We start from the raw sequence: 24,690 nt of genomic DNA, 5'->3' as shown, positions 1-24,690 counted from the left end.
TGTTCGGCATTATAAAGATTAAAAATGAAAAAAACATCGCAGGTTAGTTGTATTTAGGCCATTAATGTACACGTGGGAATTGCCTGTAAAACATGTAACGTAGAAATCTGTTCTGGACTCTTTCTAGAATCAGTGAGTCTAAATTGTTGTGAGAACTCCACATAATAGCGCAATATTTCAGTTTTAAGAGCATATAAGTCCTGAAAAGTGTCACAATCGTTGTTGCTCCTCACATCAAATTCTAGCAGTTTTAAGCATTTATTGATGAGATGATATATGTGATTGGTGAATACAAACTTGGAGTCTGAGAAAACACCAAAGATAGAGTTCTCGGACACATTGAAAGAAGAAAGAGTTTATAAAGTAGTGTCGAAGTGATTTATTTTGTCGAATGCCTTAGTGAAATCCATGTAAATGACATCTGCCTGCTTATTGGCGTCGATTGACTTAGCAAGATCGTAAGTGAGATGGACGAGATTTGTTTCAGTGAAGTAATTCGGCTAAATACCATGTTGAGAAGGATACGGTTGTACAATTTGCAATATACGATGCGCTCGAAGAGTTTAGAGACGGCGGATAATATAGAAATGGGTTTATAATTGGTGACTTCGGATACTTGACCACTTTTCAAAATCGGAATGACATTTGCGAGCTTCCAAGAAGATGGGAAAACATTTTTACGCAAGGAAAGATTAAAGAGAATTACGAGAGGTTCAGAAAAAATTATTCCACGTGCTTTGGTTATGTAGGCTGGAATACCGTCTGGGTCTATAGATTTGACAGATTCCATATGTCTTATAGCGCCAGTAGCATCACTTTCAGTTATTTCACCAATGCCAAAAATATCAAGTCTGTTACCTATCTGAGATGTGCACTTCTGCAGCCTTCCCAAGACATACATCACCTGAGAAGAGAATACACACTGGAAGTGCTCGGTGAATTTGTTTGCAATTTCATCATCCTACGAGAAAGTCATTCCTTCATAATTGAAGTTTCTCGGTGCAAGTTTTTGTCTTTGGGATTCGATGAGGTTCCAAAATGTAGAAGGATGCATATGAATATCACCTTGAATGCGGCGATTGTACGAGTCCTGGGCATTTCGTATCAGGGATTTAACGAGTGTACGTTGGCCATGAAAAGTGTTAAGACGCAAGTTACTAGATAGAAGTTTATTTCTAATTGCGTTTTTTTTTGCGTATTGCCTTGATTACGGAAAATAAGGAAAAGATTTTCGGGGCCACTTTTCCGAGGGACAAGAGTCAAATGCATCGAGAATTAAACTATAGAAACTAGTAAGAGCATCTTCTACGTATAGTGAGCTCGAAAGCAAGACGAGCCATTTTGATCCAGAAGATTATATAATAAGAGGAAGTCAGCGTTATGAAAGTTGTATCCACTGCTGATGTACTTTCTTGCGACAAATCGGGAACTTTTTTTTACACAAAAAATGTTGATCTCGAAACTGAGATGGTGGAGGTCGTCTCGAATGAATGCATCATCACATGACGCCACCACTATGTTGAGACGAAGAAGCTTCGCAAGGCATAGATCTAATGTCCAATAGAATTCGGGGAAGATATTAGTTGCTGAAAATGATGGTAATCAAAAAATGATAAAAATTAAGTTCAATGTCTCACAGGGAGCAATGTTGAGGCACGCTTCTGACCCAATTTATGAACGAAAGATTAAAATCACCAACTGTTATGCAGTCAGATTCATAGAATTCACGATTCTGGCCAATAAAAGAGAAACATGTCCGATACAACTCCGCGGAAGAGCCGGGAGGAATATGTATCACGCCGATGATGACATGGGCATTGACATTTCAAATTTCGACAAACACACACTCTTCAAGTGTCTCATCATGCATTATCCTTTTCGCACATAGAGAATTCTTGACTGCAATAAGAAATCCTCCTCCTGTTGATTTGTTTGTTAGCAAAAGGTTTCTGTTTGCTTAAACACAATGTATCTATTGTCAAAACGTTCCAAGTAAGAAATGTCATCTTGAAGCCATGCTTCGTTTAAGTAGATTATGTCATAGTTATTTGCTGAGGAATTTAGCCATAAATCGCAATATTTTGTTCGCAAACCATACCACATACATTTTGATAGTGAACTGTGTGCAGTGCCGTAGTTCCACAATATTTCAGTCATTACTGGAGACTCCTCGTTGGCGGACAAATGGGAGGTACGGGAGGACCATTCCCTTACCAGGCATAATATTAGCATAGGCTATGAAAAAAAAAAAGACGTGTGAAGATGGTGATCATGTTGAATAATGTTAAAAATTTTACAAAAATCAGATATGACCGATTAGAAATATATATTTATTTATGTATTTATTTATACAAGGTGCGCTCAAAAATTTCTGCGAATGTTCTCAGAAAATAAAGGAAACAGAAGATACAAACAACACACTCGTGTACAACATTAAGAGAATTAGCACATTATGCCGAAATTAGTACATTATGCGTCCCATACGTGTTCTATAGCGTTTAAGTCAGGAGATTTGGCTGGCCAATCCATAAGCCGAATATTCTCACTTTCCAGATAATCGTTTACCAGGTGAGCCCGATGTGGACGGGCGTTGTCGTCCATGAACAGGAACCGAGGGCCAACCGCGTCCGTGAAAAGTCGAACACAGGGCTCTAAGATGTCTTCTCTATACGAGTATCTCCTAGCACCTAGCAGTCACGGACCCTCTGCCAAACACATGGGGGGCGGGTTGTGCGGCCGTCGAACATGATGCCTGCCCAGACCATGACACCTCTATCACCATAGTGGTCCATTTCCCTGATGTGGGAAGGATGGTATTGGGTACCCAGTCAAGTGGTTACGACGGAAAATGCCGTTCTAACCACTGGGTTGCGAGGTGCGATAATGGTCCATATGCAACGTAATAATATAATGGCATATAATGGCAATATATGCACGTTGCCATAATGGTGGTGCCTATGACGGCATTTGCAGATGCGCAGACTTTTCAGTCTTTTTCACATAGATATGACGAAATAATTTGTCATACATGTGTTGCCATCTGTACAGCCATCCTTCTATGTACTTTATTATCTCATCACTAGATGCAGTTGAACAATTATATTTCAAGGTCTGAGATTATTATTAATATTATCTTTGTCAAGTTTTAAAAAGCTGCATCCCCATCGCTATTTTTTTTTTTTTTTTCGATTTCTGATTCCCTTGCGAAGAGGCATCTGTTTTATTACTTATACATCTTATAGCAAAGGATCAACCATTATGGTTCGACATAAATCCATCAACAGCATTTCTTTTAGTCAAAAGACAATATGATCCCCACCCCCCTTTTAGGGTGTCATATTACGTTTAGACACATTCGAGCTATAAATAAACATGCTATAAAAATATTTTAATATTTAAAACTTCCAAGAAAAGGGAAAAAAGGGGAAAACAACGCGCATCTTCAAATAAAAGTGGGCACTGAGGTTAACGCTCGGAGAAATTAATTGGACAGTTGACTGGGTACCAGGCTCTCTCCAGATGAGTGTACGTCGAGAATCAGTGTCCAGGCTGGATCTCGACTCATCTGTGGAGGGCACGGTGCTCCACTGAAGTCTGGTTCAAGGCTGACATTTTCTGCATTATGCTAAGCGCATGCCCGTGTGCTGCAGTTAGCGGGACGCAAACAGCAGGTATTCTGGCATAAAACCCTCTCTGAAGCCTTCGGGCAACAGTAAATCGTGAAACTCGAGTTCCAGTGGCAGCATGCAGCTCACTTGAGAGCTCTGATGCTGTAGCAGTCCTGTGGTGCCGCCCTCGAAGTGCCAAATGACGATCCTCATTGGTCGAGTGGTGGTCGCCGCTGTGGTGGTCGAGTGGTTATAGTGACGGACTCGCGATGCGAGGATCCGGGTTCGGACCCCCCAAGGGTGGTCGGCTGAAGTTGGTTTTCTGTGGTTCTCAACTTCGAAGCGCAAATGCGAGCCGATCTCCCAGTTAAAAAGTCTCGCCACAGAGAGCAACAGTCCTACAACGATAAATCATTCAATCATAACACTTCACACATAGTTTGAAAAACTGGTGGCAGATGGCAGCACTACACATAACAAGCATTACAGAGAAACACAAAAAACTTCACGTCAGGTTTCACTACACGTACACTCACATTCCTGCATGTACCGATTCGTTGGGGGTTCCGCGAGGGGGGGGGTGTGGGCGGGGGTGTGGGCGGGGTGCATATGTGGTGTAGCAGTAGTAGGTAGGGCCTCCAAAAAATGGCTCGGGGATCCATGATGGTCTTAAGTCAGCCACCTCGTTGGGCAATTTGCCTGTTGTAGCGTTGTATTTGTATTGGTCGTCGTGGCTCTTCGACCAACTTGTCCAGGTCTTCTCGATATGGATCCAGTGTCCGGAAACTGTTTCTACAAATTGCAGACGACACTGGACATAAAATCGAGCTCTGTAGACACCTGCATTTGTGATTGCCCTGCCTCCAATCTACCGACGATTCTTCATCTGATTCCGTCATCCATACGTTTGTTGCTACTCATTTTACCTGATATCTCATAAAATTTGCCAAACTCTCGCGAAAAACGCAGCGAATGTCACCGGGAACTACGAGTACACGAATTGTGGAAAACGCCTCATGCCCTTATCATCCTCTCCGTGGACACAGCTCCTCCCACAATCACGTGTACGTATTCGACACTGAATATTTGCATACTTCTTCGGTGGCGTTATTAGTGCCTTTGGTTCAGTAATTTCTTGAAAATAGACACAAATGTGCAAATTCTTTTAATTTTGCACACGATTGTATCTCTATTGGCCTTCAAAGTAATCTCAATCAGCTACAATACTCATATTGACAACGGATGTGAAGCTGATGAAAACGTTAAACAAAATATTTCTTTGGAATCTCCTGGAGCAACGATGTCACTCTTTCGTGGACGTCCAATTTGTCTACAAAGTGTAGGACTTCCATGAGTCGGGGGAACAAAAAGAAGTATGCAAGGGCCTTGCTACTTCCCAGTTTATCCGTTATCATTATTAAAATCAGCCGCCGACCATCCGATGCTAGGGAGCGCTCATTTATATGTCTGTCAAAGCGCATGCGTGTGCGCACATTTCTAACCCTCACTGATCTTTAAATATTGGACCATTCACCAATCTTTTTGAGCGCACATTGCTTATATATACAGTCGTAACGATCTTCTCCGTCCCGTCGAAAACGGTCGCTATTTTGGCAGGGTCGTTATATCGAAGGGAAACACAAGATGGAGATCGATGACGATTTTTGCTCATCATCCATCTCTACTGCCGCCGCCTAGAGGCCATTAGCTGAAGTTGAAGAGACTGCAATGTTTTTACTCATCAAGCCCTGCTACTATGCGTGTTTCAAGGTTTCAAGGAAAACAAATCGTCTCTCTGGTGTAATGATCAGTGTGCTTGCCCTGTATGCAAAAGGTCCCGAGTTCAATTCCCGGTGGAGTAGAAGCATTGCAGTCGGCGAACCGTAGTCCTAGAGGTACAATTCTGATTAGAAAAAGTATCCATATAACGTGTAGTACTCAGATATGTCCTTCATATTGCAAGGGATTATATAGTTATCAAAATATATTAAAAAAAAAATTTAGTCCGCCTCCGTGCACTCAAAAATCCAGTTAGAAAGATGTTGCCTCGCCTCTCCCGATGCTATCAAAAGGAACTCCACGCTTCTAAGTGCAATTCACTGAGATATTCGAATTCGAAAAACTGTGTAAAATTGGGGGAAAAAAACAGCACATTAAATGCGGTGTAAGTGTTGTAAAACATACAACACGCATTTAATGCGTTCACCGTTCTACCCGGTGCAATGCGGGTAGAACGGTGTTTCTACATTTAGGGAACTGCTGTTTCCCGACCACTTTACGATAAACTTTTTCCACAAAATGCATTGAAATTTCCCAATACCTTTGATTTTTATGAATTATCAAACTATTCGTGTGGAACCTTATAGATTTGGCCAAATATTTGGAATTCTAGTGCTATAGGAAATAATATTGAATTACATCCAAGTTAAGTTCTGCTTGACGTCTAGCCATACGGAAATGTAATAACTGAACTCGTTTGTATTGATTATTTTTGTTACTAAAATTATAAAAAATGTTTCAGGAAATAATTTTCTAGAACACTGAGGTAAACCGTACAAGGCTTTTCACGACAATTGGTAATTTTATCCTTTGCCTCATGATTTAACACTATAATAACCTCTGAAAATGTTTTTTTTCTTCGAGATGTAAATAATCATTTCTTAAAATAATCATGCGAAGCATTGTCCATATCACTAGCGAGACTTCATAAAAGTTTTATTGAATCATTTCAAATTTACATTTCAACTGAACTTTTCAATCATATGATTAATCCACGAAATTTTATTGGACACCCGGTTATAGACAGACATCGTTCCTCCAACCGAACAGAGTCCTGACATGAAATTTGTTTTCGTCACGAAACTTGCAACTCCAAGCACATGCCATTTATCATTAATTTTGCATTCCAAAGGTCCACCGCTATCACCCTTCAGAAGAAAAAAAAAATTACTCAGAAAACACGAAAAAACAAGAAAATAAAGTAAAAAGGGGGAAAAAAAGATTGAAAGTATTATTTAAAGTTCTGATACTAACGTGGCATACTCCTTGAAGACCCCTTCGGCTGTCCAAACAGATCGAGTATTGCCTCCTACCCGAAGGACAACTTTGCTCCGTTTGTACGTACATCTCGGCTTGCTTCAAAGCATCATCACTTCCTGACCCTTAACAATTTAACAAAATAAAAAAAAATTCATAGAAGTCAGTACACGCAGTGGAATAACGTAAATTAGTAATATAGGAAATGTGGGGCATGATCCCTTAGAGCAGTGGTTCTCAACCTGGGGCCATATGGTACTTTGGAACATTCTGGGGAGGGGGGGGGGTCACTATTGACAATCAGGTGAAAAGAGAACCCCGAATGAAATTTAAGCACTCACAGAGAGCTTTTAAAAATAAATAAATCTGTCGAGAGAAGTAAGTTTTAAAGACTAGTATAAAAAAATGTGACTAGTTTCAGAATCACACAGAAGCCTATAGAACCTGGAACCATCTGAACGCATGGGGCCAATCCAGACTTTACCTGAGGTCATCACGCCCATAGAGTGCCAACATGATGTGTGTGAGATCTGATACTAAAATCTTCACAAGAAAGTGGGCAAATATATCAACTGTTACTTCCCGCTAAGTATGGAATACCATAACACCACTTAGCCAGATTACTTCAGACATTGAGACGGCCCGAATAGAGCACTCACAAGATGGAACTGAACTCCAGCTTAGGGTAGAAACGGATGATCATCGGAAGGGGCGATTTATTGTGCAAAATCGGTGATAAAGATTTGTTGTAATGATTTTGTACATTCATCTCATCTGTAATAATCATCATTACTACTTGTTATTTAATAAATTTCCTGACGCACCTATCCTTCAAGAACGTTTTGATATCTCTCGGGGATGTGAAGCGAGGGTGTGTCCTGTCCTTTAATGTCCAAAGTGTAGTCTCTTTGGATTAACAAGTATTTTACAGGACAAATCAGTTTTATACGTTTATATGCGTCTTTTGGGAAAGGTGATCGGCCCCGTCTGGCGCCGCTTCTGGTCAAGAAGTTCAGATCAAATTTATTTTTAAAATTATTGTTCATTATAAATTTGTTTTCGATAAGTACAATTCAACAAGTGGAAACGACTTCGCACCTGGATGGGGGAGGGTTGGATAAGACAGAGGGATCACGGGGCTAATATATGGTCCAAAGGGGCCATGGGCTATAAACGTTAAGAAACGCTGCTTTAGGGGAGCATAGGATAACATAAAGGGATGAAAATAACAGAAAAATACTTATAGAAGTAATGTTGAATAAATTATTGAATGTTAAATTTATAAATTATTGCGAAATTTGTTATTAACTCCTGATCGGTCTTTGAATAAAGAATTCACTTTATCAAAAGCAGTTATTATACAGGATGGGCAAAAAGTCCCCAAAACCTTTACAAATGAATAAAAACCGGAAAAATAACCAAAATAAAAAACAGTTTGCAGGGTTAGCATCGCTAAAGTCACGTAGATTTTTTTAAGACAGTAAAAAAAAACTCAAAAACAAAAGCAGCCGATGGGTTGTGCTGGTACGAGCGACTTCGTTGGAAATATGCAAATGAGACGGTTATAAGAACTTGCGCTCCTAATCCACAATCAGTTCACCGTTGTAAACCATGTATGTAGATCTGCTATACTCTGCCGTTGCTGGATTTGTAAATCGCCTGCAATGTGTCAACCCCTGTGGTGATGGCCATGCTGAACACATACTGCTGTAATAAACGATTTGGAGGCATTCTGTTCGTTATTTGCGTATCTTTTCTTTGACTTGTGTACGTCAGCGCCACCTATCAGCTGTTTTTTGAGGGTTTTTTCCTGTCAAAAAAATCCCCGTGACCTAGCGATGCTAACCGTGCAAATAGTTTTTAATTTACGTTTTTTTTTCTGGTTTTTATGAATTTTTAAAGTATTTACGGACTTTTTGCCCACCCGTATTATTAAATAATATAAAGTTTAATGTTTTCTATTTCCGGACCATTACTTCCGTATGCTGAATTTCTATTCACGACAGGCATCCTCATCCCATGGCTCGAAGGCCAAAATGTGACCCTCCGAGCTTTTCGGTGCAAGAAATCCAATAACATAATTCCGGGGCTGTGTGGGAACCTTCTTTCAATCTCTTCTTTGTGCGAAACGTTAGTAAAGCTTCAGGCGGGGATTCACGGCTGAAGTAAAACAACTGCATCAATTATGAATTGCATATCAACTACATATCATTATGAAAGAGCCAGTAACAGGAAAATTCAGAAATGAGCTGTATTTTATGACTCTGATTTGCATATTTCGTGTGATTAGCTCTGATGCATCCCCCCTATCGAAAAAAAATTTAACTAATATTTTTTTCCCCGTCCTAAAGAAGAATCTCCGCCTTGTGCGAATGCGCTGATTTTAATCGATTTTTGAACCATTTACAATTTTATAGGATACCTGGTACTATATTAAAAGATAGATGAAAAGTTTATCAGTTTTCGAGTTTTACTGATGTGAACGAATATCCTGTAGGAAAAGTTCGTCGTTGGTGTCTGGAGATACAGCCGTTGCGGTTGACAGTAATTAACATCGAATGTGTCTAGCTAACACTAATTCAATATGTACGTACTTACTTCTATCTCGAGAAGGTAATTGATTACCGATATTCGTACTCACCTCTGCTCTCTCCCCATCCGGTCGCTTGACATTTCGTTCCGACTTCTTCGGTGTAATTTTCAGGAGCCAAACATGCTGGTCTCACACCGTCTGTGATCTCCACGGGTGCGTTAAGTTTCATAAGAGCGATGTCGTGATCAAAATTTATATGTTTCCCGATGATCTATCAAAGAAAACATTCAAATTATAATTAAAGTAAAAATGAGGAGCCGGATGCACACCTGCAACGCTACACTGACTAAAATTGCGGAAAACTGGTTTTGAGGTCTAACCAGGCCTCCACACGGGTTGCTAAGTTAATCTGTAACGTCATTAAGACAATCTAACACGTTTGCCACATTTTGAACTACAGCATCCTATTTCGTTTCTTCTTGTTTTGGCACAGAATCTTCCTGGTTCGCTCACCATTACCGCATGGTGATTGGATGTGGGGACGTAGGAATCGCCAATTCTGAGCCCGATCATTTCTTTTTCTCACAACGATGATACTAGAACGAGCAGGGATTTTTTTTCATTGAAAAATCTGAGGTAAAATGGACTACTTGCTGACGCCACCTTCTATCTCTAGGAAGTGCTGAACCAGGACAGCACGGGCTATTTTAATGGTCGATTTTGCGTAGTTGCACTTATAAACAGTTTTTACGCAGGTCCAAATCGTGTATTGCGGTGGAATATGATCCGGCCCAAGATTCATCGAAATCAAAATCGTTCGTGAAGCTACGGTTCAAACACCGCATTTTTTTTGGAAAATCTGCCCAAGGACTCATATTTCCAAATACGTTTTTGATCTCTTTTTCAGTGGTTTCATTTATTTCAATTTCTTTTTCTAAAAAACAGTGGGTACAACTAATGAAAACGAAAACCAATAATATAACTACTATGCAACATGAACATATCCCAAATAAAAATATTGAAACCTCCCGAGAAAATTCTGCGTACGCCTATGCTTCACACACACACAATTTAATACGCTATTAACAGTTTCCCACAATAACGATTGAAACAAAACCAGCAGCTTTTTTTGAACGGTATTCTTAAATATGAAACAAGTAATTGAAATAAACGTCACGGAACTATTTTGACGGGGGTGGGTGCACGCAAATTTACCGCACATTTTTTTTTTAAATATTGAAATGTGACAGAATTTTTGCATCCAACTGTGTGGGTGTTTTTGTTCTAACTGTACTAAAAGAGTTTTTTTTTTTTTTTTTTCAATATTTTAATATGAACTGCTCGTAGGAATTATACACGGTGCCCTGTAAGTGCTAATGCGGCTATTATCTCATCAACCGTTCGTCGTAGAGGCATGGTTACAATTTGAAAAGATGCTCGATAGGAGTTCAAAAATTACCCTGTGCCAGTTTTGGCAGTGAAAATACACAAAACGAAAAACAATAAACGTTTATACGGTCTTCCTTGTCCTCTAACTTCCAATAAGAAAGTAGTTGCCCTGTCTCTCCTGAAGAAAAAAAAGAAAAAAATTTCAAGTTTCCAAGTGGAATATTCGTCGCGATATTCGAGTTAAACAATCGGAAAAAGTTAGACAGGATAACATGAATGAGGGAAAGAAGCGTTGTCCGCTAGTTATGCTGTTCTTTCATAACTTTTCCCTAATTCAAATATCTTAGCGAATTTTGAAATTTGAAACATGACATTTTTTCTTCCTGTTGGTCTCAGAAGATACAAGGCAACAACTTCCTAATTGGAAGTTAGAGAACAGGGAGACCGTATAAAAATTTAGAGAGATTTCTTTTTATATGTGCACTTTATTTTTACTCTCAAAACTACTTCGCCCGCACACCGGTCATATATCGCTATACGGAAATTCCCAACCAGTGGAGTTGGGTGGAAAATGAAGACTCCATCCATCCGTGGTTGCCCCAGTCGGTAAAGAACTTGCTTATGACGTTCTATGCTTGGATTCGAACCCATGGACCTTGATGGTAACCTTCATAGTGGACGACGCGCATCTTATCACTGCGCGTCTCGGGCTACTCTCAAAACTGGTGTATATTAATTTTTGAACGCTTTTTGAGAATTTTTTAAGCGACACACACCTCTATATATACGCTTCATGAGATAATGGCCGCATTATTACTTACACGACACCTTGTATACGCAAATGTTTTCCCTTAGAATGCTCTTTTCTCAAAACTATGTTGTTGTTGTTGTTGTTTTTTTGCCAGATAAAGAACATTTCTTCAAGTACCACATTTTCAAAGTCCTTGAAAACTTGTGTACATCTTAGAACTGAAGTTATACGTGCTTTATAGCGAGGGAATTTTACTAATATTAAAATGATCAAAAAAATGAAGTTAAAATTATAAAGAAAAAACAGGACTGCAAAAAAGCTCCTGCAAAATTTGATGAAAATGTTCACAGATTTTCAAAAAAAAAGACGGAATATACTTAACAGAAAATGTTTCAATGCTTCTTAACGGCAGGGGGATTTTCTCATATAAAGGATAAGAAGCCACAATCGTACATAAAATTTCTTAATCAAATATTTCATGCACGTTTTCAATGAATAATAAATTTTTAACAAATTATTAAAAAATCAAATTATGTATAAAAAATAATTATTCTAGCAATTTCAAAGAGAATTTGTACTTACGTCTTCACCAGTGTACCCAGGATACAAGATAATCCTTTCAACCAATCGTATTTGTTCGTATCTGTCTTTTTTGAATTTGTGGTGATTTCCCAAATGTATCCTCCAATTTTTGGCCAAAGCAGCGCTGATCAAAAAAAATCAAGACTCATCTTGGAGTTCCCGTCATAAAAATGTGGTAAGTGTCTCTAAATAATGAGCACATCAAACACACAAGGACTCTCATGTTTTTGTTCATTTACTCTGCGTCTAAAATTATTTCATAACATAGTAGCTGCTGCATATTAGACTCCCAAATAATGTTATTATTCGGGTATTGTTATCGGTTTCACTACAGGCGGAATGAACCAATGTCATATTCGGGGGGGGGGGATTCTCCAGAACATCAATTGTATGTTAACAATTGTTTATTTGTTTTTGTCAAGTCCCCCCCCCCCCCGTATTTTGAAGGTAATGTTGAACCGGACTCATTTTTTGTCTATAATTTATGGTTATCAGTTTGCAAAACTATGTAGGAGATCAGAAGGCTCCAATGTTGTATTCAGTTCACCATGTCCAAACGGGCAGCAATAGCCTATACGATCCATCTACGTGTGGAGCTAGTTTTGTAATGATTTTACATTAGGGAAAGAATTTTACATTAGCGCAATTGAAAAAAAAGGGTATCTTTCTTCACTTCATGGTCAGTTTCTTTTAACTTACTACATTCATGGTTCCTCGGCCGTAAAACGTTTACAAAGTAATCTATAGAACGCACCGTGCATTAAGAAAAGTATCGTAATTCGTGATACAGATTAGACAAACTCTTCATAAATTCTGAATTAAAAAGGATTATATCTGGGGATCTCATTTTTTAAGATTGTTTATTACACTCGTAAAAGTTTTATAAAAAAAACCTCCCCAGAATTTTTATAATGTAATGCCGGCCTTATAACAATTAAAAATATGCACGATTTAACATTCTGGAGTATGTTATGGGGGAAAGAAAATCGGAGTTTTGGGGAAATCCAAATGGGATATATGGCTATCATTTTCAACGACTGAGATTCTTTTCGGATATGGATATCATAAACCCAGAGTTTAAATGCGATCACATTAAGCGACGTGCACTCTATTACTTACTTTTCTTAAAATTAAATCATAAAGAAGTGACTTTCAAGTCGCGTTCACATGTGCAAATATTGCGATAGCGTTGGGAGTTCTAGCACCCGCTTGACGACCTTTTCCCTTCGAAAAGAAAGGAATTGAGAGCGGTCATTGGTGAAAATTTTTGAAGCGGGTTTTAAACCCGCTTCAAAAATTTCCCATGTGAACGGGGCTTTATTGTGGAGGCTTTTATACACCAATATGTATTAGAAGAGAAAAAAAAAATTTTTTTTTCTGTATTCAAAACGAAAAGAAAACTAAACTTGCAAGTATTTTTACCCGGAGAGACAATGAGCTGCTGTCATGACCCACTGCGGATTGAGCAATGTACCTCCACATTGATGGCTATTGGGATAGTACAATTCCGTTTGCATGTCAGCTTGCCATGGCCAACTGTGTGGTCGAGCTTCGATACCACCGACTACACGATCAACTCCGATGTCAGAAAGTTCGATGGGTTGTATGGAGCCTGTGCCACAAGTATAGCTCGGTAATGGTCGGTCTAAATGTAAACAAAAAAATTATATTCAGACTCAAAAACGAACTATAATTGTAGTTTTTTTGTTTTTTCTTAGTTACGAACATGAACAATGGGATGGATCGGATGGACCATGAACTTTTAGTACACCGCCAATCAACTGCTTTTACAAGGGGACACCAGTATCGATTGGTGAGGGACAATGCAAGGTTATGGTGTCGCAGGGAATTTTTCTCTAATAGGGTTGTTAATAAATGGAATAGCTTACCCCCGGAGGTAGTAAATTGTAACACAATTGACACGTTTAAAAAGAAATACGATAAACATGTTGGGGTAAATCGAGAAGCTATCCATTCTTAGAATAAGACAACCATAAGTATTCTTTATGGGCATTGTATAATATTTTATCATGTGTATATATTGTTTATAATTTGTGTTAATTGCATTTTTAATGGGGTTGCTGTATTTTTGAAACATATGACATCCATATTTTTTTATGGGCATCTTTTTATCAGCCACCTCGTTGGGCATTTTGCCTGTTGTGGCGTTGTATTTGTATTTGTATTTGTATAAACTTCGGCTCGCTTAGAGGTTCTATCCACCCTGCCGCATAAATTCCGGTGATTCACTTCAGAGCATAAAAATTCCGAACGCATTGAGTTCAATTATTGTATTAACAACTTGAAGTAGTTTGTCAGATAAATACCGCGATGTTTGAATTGCTAGAAAAACATGTTTCTTTTTATCTCGATTGTACGACTTTTTGATCTTATAATAGGAATCATGGTAAGTATTAATTAGTTGACATGTTCTGTATTCAAACATTCAAACACCGCAGGGATAGATGCCTTTGTCGTACAAACGTTTAATTTTTTCCGCTACAGTCGTGGCTGTTTTAGAAAAATTTACGTTCTTGTTATTTGTGTCAATTGAGATAGATTGAATCTCTCTTCAAAACAGCATCGGAGACCACACTCATGTGTTGGTAGTTTGCTGTGAAGAAAATCTCTCCGGTGACCATATATGGGGCATCCAAATGCCTGTCTAGTAGTTATCTTCTTCGACACACAAACGTAATAGTTTTGCGTTTTTTTATTGAAAATGTTGGATCACATTTACATTGGATCACTCAAATTACATTCGTTGAAACATTAATTTTGGTGGCTGTTCTAAGTAGGATTACCACATTCGAAATATAAGAAAGGTGGAAACCTGCGTACGCACCCTTCATAAAGTAACTTTTATCAATTTTCGCAACAGATGATGCCACTATACTCACCAAATAAAGGGAATCATTACAATGATTCCCTTTATTTGGTGTTATTTATTTAGTTTCCCTACTAAAACAGGACCGCGAAAAAAAATCGGAAAAAAGAGCAAATACCCACCACCCTTCGCTTATAATTTATTTTTCCTACCGGTGAGTTATATTTTTTTGTGACCTTCTCCTGGAACGGCGTGGGAACCTTTCTTTTGGTTGCATTCATTGGCATTTATGAAAGCTTTTATAGCCTTGTATGGGAGAAGCACTATTTTACGAACCACAGGCAGTCTGCTACTTTTATATTGACCGCCGAAGCTCAGCCGTATTTCAAGTCGGCTTGTGTGATGTTTGACGTAGGCACTTTGCAGTTTGTGTCGATTCCTGGGGCTACCTGGACCACGGAAAAATAGCATCAGACCTGCTTAGAGACAACTTAGGTACTTATATCCTGGAAATTTCGGTGACGATTAGTCAAATCGTGTAAACGTGTGGAAAGAAAAATCACACAAAAACTCTCATATCAAAGAGGAGTTATATGTTTCGGAGTGAAAAAAAAAAAATTCCCTAAGAACAAATTTCGGAAACCTGTATAAGAGGATAAGAGGACGGATTTTTCGAAACGTAAGAGGACCCTTGAAATTGTACCAAAAAATAGGACTTTTGATGCCCCTACTTCTAAATAAGTATGAATTTAGTTTGAATGAGAGAGAGAGAGAGAGAGAGAATTCAATTCCCATTTGCAAAGACAAATTGCAGTCAGTAGGGTAAAATTTATTGAAAATAAAACCACACAGAATACTCACTGCAACCAGCTTCATCAGATCCATCGAGACAATCATCTTTGCCGTTGCATTTTTGCTCTGCAGTGTAACATCTGTTGTTTGAACATTTGTACTGACCTCGTGGACAAATCTCTGTTCATGTTGAGATAATTCGAGAAAAAAATATTTTGTATAAATAAATCGCACACAACGTATCAACTCTTTACCAAGTGCAATATATAATATTGGTCGTGAGGATTTCTTCATAAAGAGTGCCACGACACCTGAAGTCGATTTTCAAAAAATGACATTAGGAAAGATTTCATTCAATTGAAAATCAAATGCAAATAATTTCCTACCAATCATATATAATTTGTTGTTTGAAAACAAAAGCAAGAAGTAATAAATTATATAACGTAAATACATATCCAGGAAAAAAAAGCGTAATTTTTGTAACGTAATTTTAAACGAAAATTTCTCAGATTTTGAGCTCATTCGTGATATTAAAAAACAAAAAAAAAATACAACTACCACCTACTACACCAAAAGTTTTGCAGAAATGCTTGTTCAACATTTTCAGTTAAATAAATATCCAATTTTGCAATTGATCAATGAGAAGTATTTTTAGAACACGTTGAATGCAGATTTTTGAAATTTAATTTTTTTTTCCAGGCATTAAAAATCCATAACATTCTATTGAACAGTCAGATATTCAAGTACGAGACTCATTTTACTGAACACATGTGGAATATACATTTCTGAAAAATTTCAGACTTCTTGGGGCAGTAGCTTGTTTTGTTTGTTCTTCATTTTAATCTTATGGGATGAGATCAAAAGCTGAAATCTGAGAAAATCGCATTCAAAGTATTCTTTTCTTGTATACATTTACACTATTACTCATTAATTCTTTCTATTATTTTGAAAGAGTAAATTGACCGACTGTGCATGGGACAGGAAATCTCTTGCAATTGATTTGAAAATTAATGAAATATTTTCAAAATCATTCGGAATCCTGACAACCCTTAAATCACTTTGATAATAATACATTGTTGAACCTATGGAATGAATTTTTAGACGTATGGGAGTAACAATATATGCATTTAACAAACATAAAATTCAAAATTATTTGGAAATTGCAATTGAAAACAATGAAAAGCAATGAAAATGTCTGTTCTGTGAATCGCTGCTAGTTTGAAAATATAATCTTATGTCGCATTTTTAACTTTATTTTTCCAAAACTATTTTTAAAAATTGATTCCATTGTGCTCTTCATCCGCTTGCAATTGCTTGCATAATATAATGCTGGATGTATCTTAGCACAATATGCAGAATGCATAGGAAAGCCCTTTTATCCTGAAGCAATTCGTGAACTGTTGATCCTAGAAGCATGCTTCTCCACCTAGAAAACTTATCCAAAAATAAATAAAATGAATGTGGACCTTAAAAACGTCATTCACATATTGCGAAGGGCTGTATAGTTATAAAATAAAAATAAAAATATAAAACTTTTTTATTAGGTCACCCTGCCCTAAAAATCCTACGCTTTTAAGTACAATATTTGTAAAAGTCGCTGAAAATGAAAGAACCATTTTAACTAACCGTCAAGCTGTTATTCTACACTTCATATGATTTAACTTTTCTCATTTTCAGGATTTTTTTTTAATAACGTGATCAGCACATATTCCCAAGAGATATTTACGATCTGTCGAGGGAACTTGTTACTGTGTTAGTAGACATCCATGCCTGAACCGGGATTCGATCCCAGACATCGACAGTCAGAAGCTAGCTCCCTAACCACTGGACTGCCATGCGGCCAAATTGAAATATTCGGATATAGTTCAAATATCCTAATATATATTATACTCGCAATACATTGGGTGCTGGAGAGACAGGGCAACAGCATATAAAGATGGGTGTTTTTAGGATAAGATGACCAAATAAAAAGTTGATTATTTTTATTAATTAATTTTAATGCCTTGCAATATGAATGATGTAAACCAAATATACGCGTTATTTTTATACTTTTTCCAAATTGAAAGTATGCTCCTAGGATCAAAGGTTTGCGAGTTATTGCAGGATTAAGACCTGCAATACACTTTCATGCGCACAATGTATGTGTGCTAATTGATTTAAATTGGATAAATGTAATTTTTTTTCAGACTGGAAAATATCACCTGTTGGAAGAACAGCCTCATATCGAGCTCGGAAGCCTCTCTTCTGAATTTGGCCGTCTGTCCTGAGACTGAGGTGCATTCCGTTCTTGGTAGAAACTATCGGATACGGTGGAGGTTCGTAGCCACAATAAGCACCGAGGTTTTCACCTGATTGTGATGGGCCATCCATTATGTAAACTTTATCTGCACCACATCTACCATATACTTCCAAATCCATATCAATGAACGTCAACTTTATAACCTGTGAATGCAAATTTCATAACTACATATAAGCTGTTATTTAAATGCAACTACCTCCTACTGGAGTAAAAAAGTTTATAATCATGCAAAAATCACGATGATATTCACCTATACATGCCAGGAGATCTTACTTCAGAAATTTACATAATCGTGGTACTTACGAATCCCGGAGGAGCCTTGATTGTGTAGTCACAGTAAGCATAGTTCGGATACTGTCCTTTCTCATATAACGGTGACGTTATTTCTCCCACAGGTTGCTTTGCAGCGTCAAATACCATCGGGTAAGGATCATTATAAATACACCCAGGTACTTTAACTGGAGTTTCATGATGATTTGAAACGAAATTATATAAAATTAAACGATTCCAAGGATATACAACATAAAAGGTACGAGTACCACGAATGTTTATTTTGATAATATTCACCGATTACTTCAGTTTTCTATGAATTTCAAAAAGTTCATTACCGTGATTTCAACTGAACACTGAAAATAGTACTTGTTTGTAACGCAAACTTTTCCCAAGTAATTCATTATGTATTTTCACCGTCATACGACAATAAACAATGATATGTTCCCAAATAATGCGACAATAAATTACTCTATAAAGTGGGGGAAAAGTACCCCTTCCTTTCTCAGCCCATTTTCAACACATTTAAGAGGCTTTATGGATATTAACTCCCTAAATGCGTTTCTTTGAATATAGTGCAAAGCATTTCCTAAACTCGTGCATTAATAATTTTACGCATATTGAATTGAAAAAAAATGTAAGAAAAGGAAGTATGGCGTATAACACTCACTTGCACATTGTGTTTTGCTATTTTAATAAATATTGGTTTGCGTTTAACCCGTCCGTAGGGGTGTTCATTTTTCCAGTTAGGCACGCTGACCGAAGACTGTACACTGTTTCACAGTACTTGTGTGGACGAAAGTGAAAAACATCAGCTCAGTTATGATAACGTGAACATAAATAAACAAAGCCCAAAATATTTGCTCGTAATGCGAATCATCACTCGTTAATCAAATCAAAATTTGTTGGAAATTTTTGCTTTTCATGCGAATTGCTCGTCAACCGAACCGCTCGTTAACTGAAGTTCCACTGTATTGTGTAAAGGTTATTACTTTATTGATATAAATTACAATACTTGAAAAAAATAATCTCAACTTATGTTTCTGGTATTTTCAATTGAAGGAACCTGCCTCTAACACTGTGGCACTGAAGCGTTCGGCAAAACGACTGTCGTTTTTGTTTTCATCAAACTTTAGGGGAGACGCAATAAAAATCATCGCTAAATTAGGAGAAAAACATCTTTTTTTTCATAGATTGTAACTGCAAAAGTGCATATAGCAATCACTTCCTTGGCTTTTATGCAAGAATATATTTTGGTAACGTGTAATGGAAGGCATACTTATTCAGTGAAAAAAAACCAATTTCCATAAATTTAACATAGACTGTTATTCACTCGAACGCTTCGATTAGATTCCCGTAAGTTAAAATTACAAAATTTTTCATTTAACGCTCGCAATAATAACTAATTTGTTATTAATTATCGCTGCGATATTGCATAAACTGTTTCATTATAATTCAATACCGTACTAGTATTATATCTTACCGTGTTGGGCATATGCTGAATTCCATGCAAAGAAGAATACCACTATCGTTGGCAGTAGTGGCAACATGGTGATTAGAATGAACCACACAGATCAGATTCCAGAGGTCCACTGGCGGTTTTCGTCGTGTTGGGATTCTTAATAATACTCTTTTCGAAGGCTAATGTGCCCCTACTGCTGATTATTATTTTGTTGAGATCGAGAGTAAAAAGGTTGGTATAGGAAAATCAGATGCGTGGGAAACAACCTAATGTTAGATTGTCTTATCATATCACTAAATTGATACCTTATACAGTTTCCGTCGTCATGGAGAGTATCTTGAGAAGAATTGTGGAAGATTGCATATGATTTTCTAAAAGAAATTTTGCAATTTGTGTTCTTATTTGTTATATTCTATTATTTATTTTTAATTTGCGTTTGTAAACCAAAAATGTATGGCCATCCAGTCACAAAAACATAACACCCAGAATGCCTGCATAGCAGAAAAACATGATATCAATTGTTGGTGATTATTTATATAAGAGAATGCTTATAACACCTTAACACTTACATCATTCCGAAGACTACCGAAAAAGGTATGATACAACAGTAAATGTGGATTTATTTTCGGACTAAAATAAGTCCCATAAGATTCAGGGTTGTCTGTTTTGAACTATTGTTTGGGAGTTTTCGGGGACATGGGGCCCCGGGACCTGCAACCCCGTGAAAAAATATTATGTTAATATTTTTCAAATTTATATTACGTAATATCCATTGATTTCAAAATTTCAGAATGCAATTTTCTACACGAAAACCGAGTGACACCCCAACCTCTTACTCAGGGGGTCCCGATAAGGTATAACTATGTATATAAGGGATTCAATTAAGTAACGGACCACGATTAATGCATAATAGCCAAAATGTTCGGAAGTTTGATAAATATTGAAGAAATCACATACGACCGTAACTTTAATTCAGCCACATATAAACACTGCCCAACGGGATTCGTGCACTACACGTATTTTGCCATAGAAAGTACAGGGTGGGGAAAAAAGTCCGTAGAAACTTTAAAAATTCATAAAAACCGGGAAAATAACCGAAATAGAAAACGATTTGCAGGGTTGCATCGCTAGATCACGGGAATTTTTTTAAGAAAGGGGAAAAACCTCTTAAAAACAGCCGATAGTTGGCACTGACGTACACAAGTCAAATACGCAAATAACGATTAGAATGCCCCAAATCGTTCATTACAGCATTATGAGTTCCACGTGACCACCACCGCAGGTGATAACGCATTGCGGGCGATACACAAATCCAGCGACGGTAAAGTGCAGCAAGTCAACCTACACAGTTTACATCGTTGAACTATTTGTGGATTAGGAGCGGAAGTTCTTATATTCATCTTATTTGGTTATTTCCACCGAAGTCGGTCGTACCAGTGCCACCTATCGGCTGTTATTGAGTTATTTCTGTTCCCGTTTTAGAAAAATTCTTGTGGTCTAGCGATACTGACCCTGCAAATTGTTTTCCTTTTCCGTTATTTTTCCGGTTTTTATTAATTTTTAAAGTTTATACGGACTTTTTGCTGACCCTGTACATTAAAATAAGCGTTAAGAAGATGAAATTGTAAAATATTTTAACTTTTTAAATGTTTTACGTACATATTACCGATCAAATTTAACATCCTTGACTAAACTTAGGAAAAATGCTGGTTGAATGTGAATAATTCACGTTTCTAGTAAAAGCGATATATACAGTTGGCCCCTCGCATTCGCGGGGTTTTTTTCCTTTATGGAAATTATTTTTGCAACACTCAGAAATCATCATTGATGTGTTTTGTTTACAAAACTTGAGTTGTGCATGTTTAGAATGGCTCGCTAATGACATTACTGGCATCACTAGAGCCGTGGCAACTCCCAAGAGAGAAACGGTCACCTCGGGTTGGATTAACCACTTTGGCCACAATGTGCGCCAAAGGACACAACCAATTCTACAGAGCCAACTGAAGAGACATTGTCACGTTAGCGAAACAAGTGGGTGGAGAATGGTTCAATGATATAGATATAGAAGTCGAACAGCTAATTAATAGCAGTTCAGAGGTATTGATCGAAGAACAATTAATGTAGTTGACTGCTCCTGAAACTGAAGCGGTACCAGATGAAGAAGATCAAGTTACAAAAAGTAGAAGACAAGTTCACCGTGAGTAACATAGCGGAAGGGCTTCGCACTCTCAAATCAGCAATAGATTGTTTTCATGGTATAGATCCCTCTATGGTACGCTCTTCACATGTAGAAAAATTAGAAGAGGATGCCTTATCATCATATCCCAATGTTCTTTCAGAAAACATCGCCAACAATTTCTGCACCCTCTTTTACATTCCCTTATACTTCTGCGTTGCACTGCTCTTCTCATGCTGTTCAATAAACGAGATATACAAGAAAAAACTATGGTTTCGGTTATTCGCGGATTTCCCGTATTCGCGGTCCCCCCGGAACGTAACCCCTGCGAATACGGGGGGCCGACTGTATAACCGAATGTGATATATTATGACCACCAACTGCTTTAGCGTGTGTCTCTACTGCCCCACTGGAATTGGCAAGACACATTTTTACGTATGTTTTGCTGCTGCGGTTGGGATATAATGCAGAGGATAAACCATGCATTATATCCCAACCGCAGCAGCAAAACAGGGCAGGTGTGACAAGTGGAGTCCCTCACGAAAGTGTCCTTGGTCCCTATAGACTTTAGTAGCATTCTATGGGATTGTTAGAAAACTCGTAGAAGACGTGAAGCTACTGAGGCTAGTCATAAATCCAAGTGAGTTGGAGTTTCTCCAGACGAATTTTCATATGATTGCAGCATATGCTAATTAAGGAGAATGACTTTTAGCGTAGATGAGTGAATGGCTACTCATTTTCTTTATGAATTCTCATTGATATGCTGCTTTGGTTTTCCTGAACAACGTTCCAACACAGCGGTGGTTGGAAAAGCTAATACAAAATATTCGGTTTTATTCTTGATAAGGTTTATTTCTGTTTTCAAAAGTGATCCTTTCACTTTTCCAGCACTTAGGACCGTATCCAGAAGACGAACACGTATATCGTCGCTATGGAAGCCCTCACACGACGAAATTGGCGTATTGGTGACGAATTATCCAACGCGACTCAGTCACTTGGCGATTGGCATGTTAGTCGCATGATCATTTTTGTTGTGGAACCGCCTAGTATTCCTTCATATTTTCGTCTTTTGAGTTTGGACGATGACACAGCGTAAAATTTAAAATCTGTTTCGGAACTTGAAAAGCATCCAGAATAAGTAATTATTAGTTGAAAGGATATTCAAAAAAACGATATTCAAATCACCGAAAAAGCATTTAATAAAATTGCGAAAGAATTCAGCAAAAGTAAATATAGATTCTTTATTTAAACTGATAGTATTTGGGGAGGGGGCAGCAATAGCCCACTGACCCCCCCCCCAAATGGCTTGATAAACATAGTACTATCTAATCATATGGGCCCACTTGGGCACGGTCCCCTCGGAGGGGTATTTTGAATGAAAATGGGGCGTCACGAAAATTAGATCTGGTAAAAATTTCAGGAATAACCAAGTGAATTTGCCAAGTCGGGCCTCAGAAAAAAACCACATGGTTTGGGGGCCCATGATACACTTACGACGACCCTGGGTAAGCACCTCTAGGAATTTTCAAAATACGATCTACTACATCTGAAAAAGAGGGGACCACGGCAAAATATTTGTTCGGGGTTTAGGCAGGCGTAAAGTCCGCCGAACAGGCCAGTTTCCGATTTGCATAGAGAAATCAATAAGGTGAAGAAAATCGCAATCATCGATTACATTATTAACAATTTTATACAGAAAACTCGAAGGTTTCGAATCCTGGGTTCGAATCATGCAATCTTCGAACTACTTTGTTGGAATTGTGGTATGAAATACAACTTGGGATAATTTCAAATTCAAGGTAGCTGGTGAACCACATGATAGAGTTCTCGGACACATTGAGAGAACGGAGTTTATAGTAGTGTCTACTGATTTATTTTGTCGAAAGCTTTAGTGAAGTCCACGTAAATGACATCTGCCTGCTTGTTGGCGTCGATTGACTTGGCAAGATCGTGAGTGACTTGACCACTTCTTTTTTTGGACGGAATGACATTTGCGAGCTTCCAAGAAGATGGGAAAACATTTTTGCGCAAGGAAAGATGAAAGAGAATTACGAGAGGTTCAGAAAAAAATATTTCTACATGCTTTGATTATGTAGCCTGGAATACCATCTGGACCTATACATTTGACAAATTTGATATTGTTACGAACTATAAACAATAGATGGCGCAATTCTTTATCGCAATCTTCTGTCGGCAATGAGAGTTGACACCGGTTTCGGTTAACCATACGGATGTGCGATTGGTGGAGAATTGGCAGAGGTCGTGTAGAGAAAATTCCAGAGATTTACCCCCCAGACAGTGGCGCCACGAACCTGGTACTAGAAAATAGAAAGTTGTGGAATGTTTTTTTTCACGAAGTTTCTGCCAGGGTTATAAATAGTGTGGCGCTCACAAGATGGCAGGTTCGAATAGCGACAGACTCGATGAAAGGTCAGTTGTGATTGAACGTTGAGAGAAAGTTGTTTAGCTCTCTGATTAGCTTGTAAATACGTGTAAATTGCTGATCTGTAAATAAATCTGTGTTTGTCCGTCGAACCGCTTCTTATTTTGCAATCTCGAAGTCTTGTGGAAAATTATCCGGAACAATATGTCTTATAACGCGGTAGCATCACTTTCAGTTATTTCACCAATGTCAAAAATATCAAGCCTATTACCTATCTGAGATGTTCACTTCTGCAGTCTTCCCAAGATGTACCCTGAATCTGAGAAGAGAATACAGACTGGAAGTACTCGGTGAATTTGTTTGCAACCTCGTCATCGTCCGAGATACTCATTTCTTCATAATTGAAGTTTCTCAGTGTAAGTTTTCGTCGTTGGGATTCAATGAGGTTCCAAAATGTAGAAGGGTGCGTATGAATATTATCTTCAATGCGGCGATTTTACGAGTCACGGGCATTTCGGATCAGGGATTTTTAATGAGTCTACGTTGGTCATGAAAAGTGTTAAGATGCAATTGCCCATTACT

General features: G+C 37.9%; 1 protein-coding gene across 1 annotated transcript in view; it reads right to left on the bottom strand.

Annotated features, from left to right (window-relative positions):
* Positions 1-6,306: 6,306 nt before the first annotated feature.
* LOC149089817 (transmembrane protease serine 9-like) overlaps positions 6,307-24,690 on the bottom strand; it is a 75,309-nt gene continuing 56,925 nt past the window's right edge. Inside the window, exons 18-25 of the mRNA XM_089234764.1 lie at positions 18,121-18,275; positions 17,720-17,960; positions 15,588-15,698; positions 13,322-13,544; positions 11,900-12,023; positions 9,286-9,448; positions 6,642-6,769; positions 6,307-6,535 (exon numbers count right to left, since the gene is read on the bottom strand). Of these exons, the coding sequence (XP_089090890.1) occupies positions 6,350-6,535; positions 6,642-6,769; positions 9,286-9,448; positions 11,900-12,023; positions 13,322-13,544; positions 15,588-15,698; positions 17,720-17,960; positions 18,121-18,275 (1,331 nt within the window). The 3' untranslated portion in view covers positions 6,307-6,349. The remainder of the gene's footprint in view (positions 6,536-6,641; positions 6,770-9,285; positions 9,449-11,899; positions 12,024-13,321; positions 13,545-15,587; positions 15,699-17,719; positions 17,961-18,120; positions 18,276-24,690) is intronic.

This window comes from Pholcus phalangioides, unplaced genomic scaffold, assembly GCF_987345545.1.
Source record: "Pholcus phalangioides strain wild (caught in Gottingen) unplaced genomic scaffold, Ppha-v1.0 ptg000001l_1, whole genome shotgun sequence".
Classification (NCBI taxonomy): Eukaryota; Metazoa; Arthropoda; class Arachnida; order Araneae; family Pholcidae; genus Pholcus; species Pholcus phalangioides.
The sequence above is the reverse complement of the archived record's forward strand: the minus strand, read 5'-3'. Positions and strand labels throughout refer to the sequence as shown.